The sequence below is a fragment of the Cynocephalus volans genome, chromosome 3 (assembly GCF_027409185.1).
Source record: "Cynocephalus volans isolate mCynVol1 chromosome 3, mCynVol1.pri, whole genome shotgun sequence".
NCBI lineage: Eukaryota > Metazoa > Chordata > Mammalia > Dermoptera > Cynocephalidae > Cynocephalus > Cynocephalus volans.
In genome coordinates, this window is record NC_084462.1 from 108,525,518 (window position 1) to 108,527,868 (window position 2,351).

Below are 2,351 nucleotides of genomic sequence, written 5' to 3' on the forward strand. Positions count from 1 at the left end.
AAAATTTTTCTTGAGCTAGATGTGGGTGAGAACTGTGATGTCTGGCAAATAAACACAAAAACAAAGAGCAAAAATCCTAGAATTTTGCTCACAGTTTCTCAAGCATCTTTAAAATTTTTGTGCTACTGAAACAAATCCTAAAAATTATAAACATCATTATGAATATGGTTTAATGAAAAAAGACTACAATAATCATCAAAATGATTCTCTAAGAAAAGGATATTCATAGATTAGTGAATGAATATATCTTTACAGGTTTTAATTTCAAATAAGTATTTAAGGCAAGTATCAATTTTAAATTGTTCTTCTGCTTTAACCCCTGCCCCCCACACTCAAATAGCCAATCGAGGACTAGTCCCAATACTTTTGGAAAATAGGCTTCTATTGTGGTTAGCCAGTGGTCTTGTCATCATTTATTGAATTGACCTTCCTTACTTAGTAGAAAGTCTATTTTTTATCATCTGTTAGATCCTTACATGTACTGCAGTTTCTTTCCAGGCTATCCAGTCCCTTGTTCTTTTTGTTAGTTCTTGACTTAGTGCTGTAATAGCTGATACCTTTTTTTTGTTCCATATTTCTTGGCTATTCCACCTTATTAATTACCCCATACGTATAATATTTCTGAAGTCTGTTGTAAATATATTCTTGTGGAGAATTTTTTAAAGTCAATTTTGATATAAAGTTTCTAGCAAAGAAGAAATGCTAAATTTATTATAATTTAAAATGAGACAAGACTAAAAAACTCACATACAGGCTAGGGTCAGAAATATCAAGACATAGCACACATAGTAGTGGTATGCTGAGTTTTCTGTCATTCCTGAACAAGACTGAATGTACCAAAAGTGATACATGTAAGAAACTAGTCGATTAAGACATGTGACAAAGAACTGTCTATGAGGGGATAGTCATGGGATCAGGACAGGTGCTTCATTTGCAGAAGTTCAGGCAAGGAGGCAACTTTCTGCTCTCTCAGTTCTGGCTCGTCTTTATGACAGGAGCTTGCTTACTTGCTCCCTAAACACCTGCTTCACCTGTTTGTTTCTCAGGGTATAGATGAAGGGGTTCAGCATCGGGGTCACTACGGTGTTGAGCAATGCAACGATTTTGCTCTTGTCCTCCCCCTGGCCACCCTTGCCTGGCCGGACATACATGAAGATGCAGCTGCCATAAAAGAGAGACACGACAGTGATGTGGGAGGAGCAGGTTGAGAAGGCTTTCTGCCTCTCCTTGGCTGAGGGGATCTGCAGGATGGTGTGCAGGATGTGGCCATAGCAGGTGGCTGTCACGGACAGAGTGCCCAGTAAGCTGAAGTTGGCCACAACAAAACCCAGAAGCTCTATGAGACTTGTATCTGCACATATGAGTTCCAGGAGTGGAAAGTTATCACAGAAGAAATGATTAATGATATTGGGGCCACAGAAGGGCTGTTGAATTATGATGAAACTTGGAATGATGATGAGAAGGAATCCTGCCATCCATGAACAGAGCACTAGCTGGACACAGATCTGTTTACTCATGACGGTGGCATAACGCAAGGGGTTACATATGGCCACATACCTGTCAAAGGACATCACTGCCAGTAGGAAGAACTCTGTGGTGCCCAGGAAGAAATAGAGGAAATTTTGTAGGAAGCAGCCTGCTCGGGAGATGGTCTTGTATCCTGTGAGGATGTTGGTCAGGATCTTGGGGAAGATGACTGAGGTGAACCAGATCTCCAGGACGGCAAAGTTGCGGAGGAAGTAGTACATGGGGGTGTGGAGGCGCCTGTCCACAAGGGTGATGACCACGATGAGGAGGTTCCCCAGCAGTGTGAAGAGGTAGGTCAGGAGGAGCCCCAGGAAGATGAGCATCTGTAGCTCACAGGCATCTGAGAGCCCCAGCAGGACAAACTCGGTGATGGTGGTGCAGTTCCCCATGGCTCCTTTGCCCTCACTCTGCTGGGGATGGCTGATCAAAGGGGTTTAGCATCAGGAGTCATGATGTTCTGGGGATCTGAGGACAACCTGGAACTGAAAGGAGAGGGATGAATGTTGCAGTTTGGGCTAAAGAAGTTCTTTATTTCTGTGAAGGACATATCTTTCCACCACTGACTACTCAGGCTTGTTTTGCAGAGCCCCTTGTGGTACCTGTCTCATGTTTGGTCCCTCGTGTATCTGTGTGTTACAGGAGAAAGTGGTGATGAAGAGCAGAACGTGAGGCGGGGGGGAGAAAAAGCTCTGGGTTCATACCGTCATGAGCTTAGCACAGATAAATCTTGCAAAGGCATTGTGAGCAGGTCAAGGAGATAGCACACAGACAGGACAGCTGATAAACTTTTGTTTTTTTCCTATTTTAAACCACAGGTCACCAAC

The 2,351-nt window shown here is 43.0% G+C and overlaps 1 protein-coding gene across 1 annotated transcript; it reads right to left on the reverse strand.

Moving 5' to 3' along the window:
- Window positions 1-986: 986 nt before the first annotated feature.
- Window positions 987-1,916, reverse strand: LOC134372705 (olfactory receptor 6E1). The gene has a single exon (XM_063090099.1). It carries the CDS (start codon window positions 1,914-1,916, stop codon window positions 987-989), a length of 930 nt encoding a protein of 309 aa, XP_062946169.1.
- Between the last annotated feature and the right edge of the window lie 435 nt (window positions 1,917-2,351).

What these genes read in the sequence shown, in the direction of transcription:
- LOC134372705 (XM_063090099.1), bottom strand. Translation starts at nt 1,916, where the DNA reads ATGGGGAACTGCACCACCATCACCGAGTTTGTCCTGCTGGGGCTCTCA.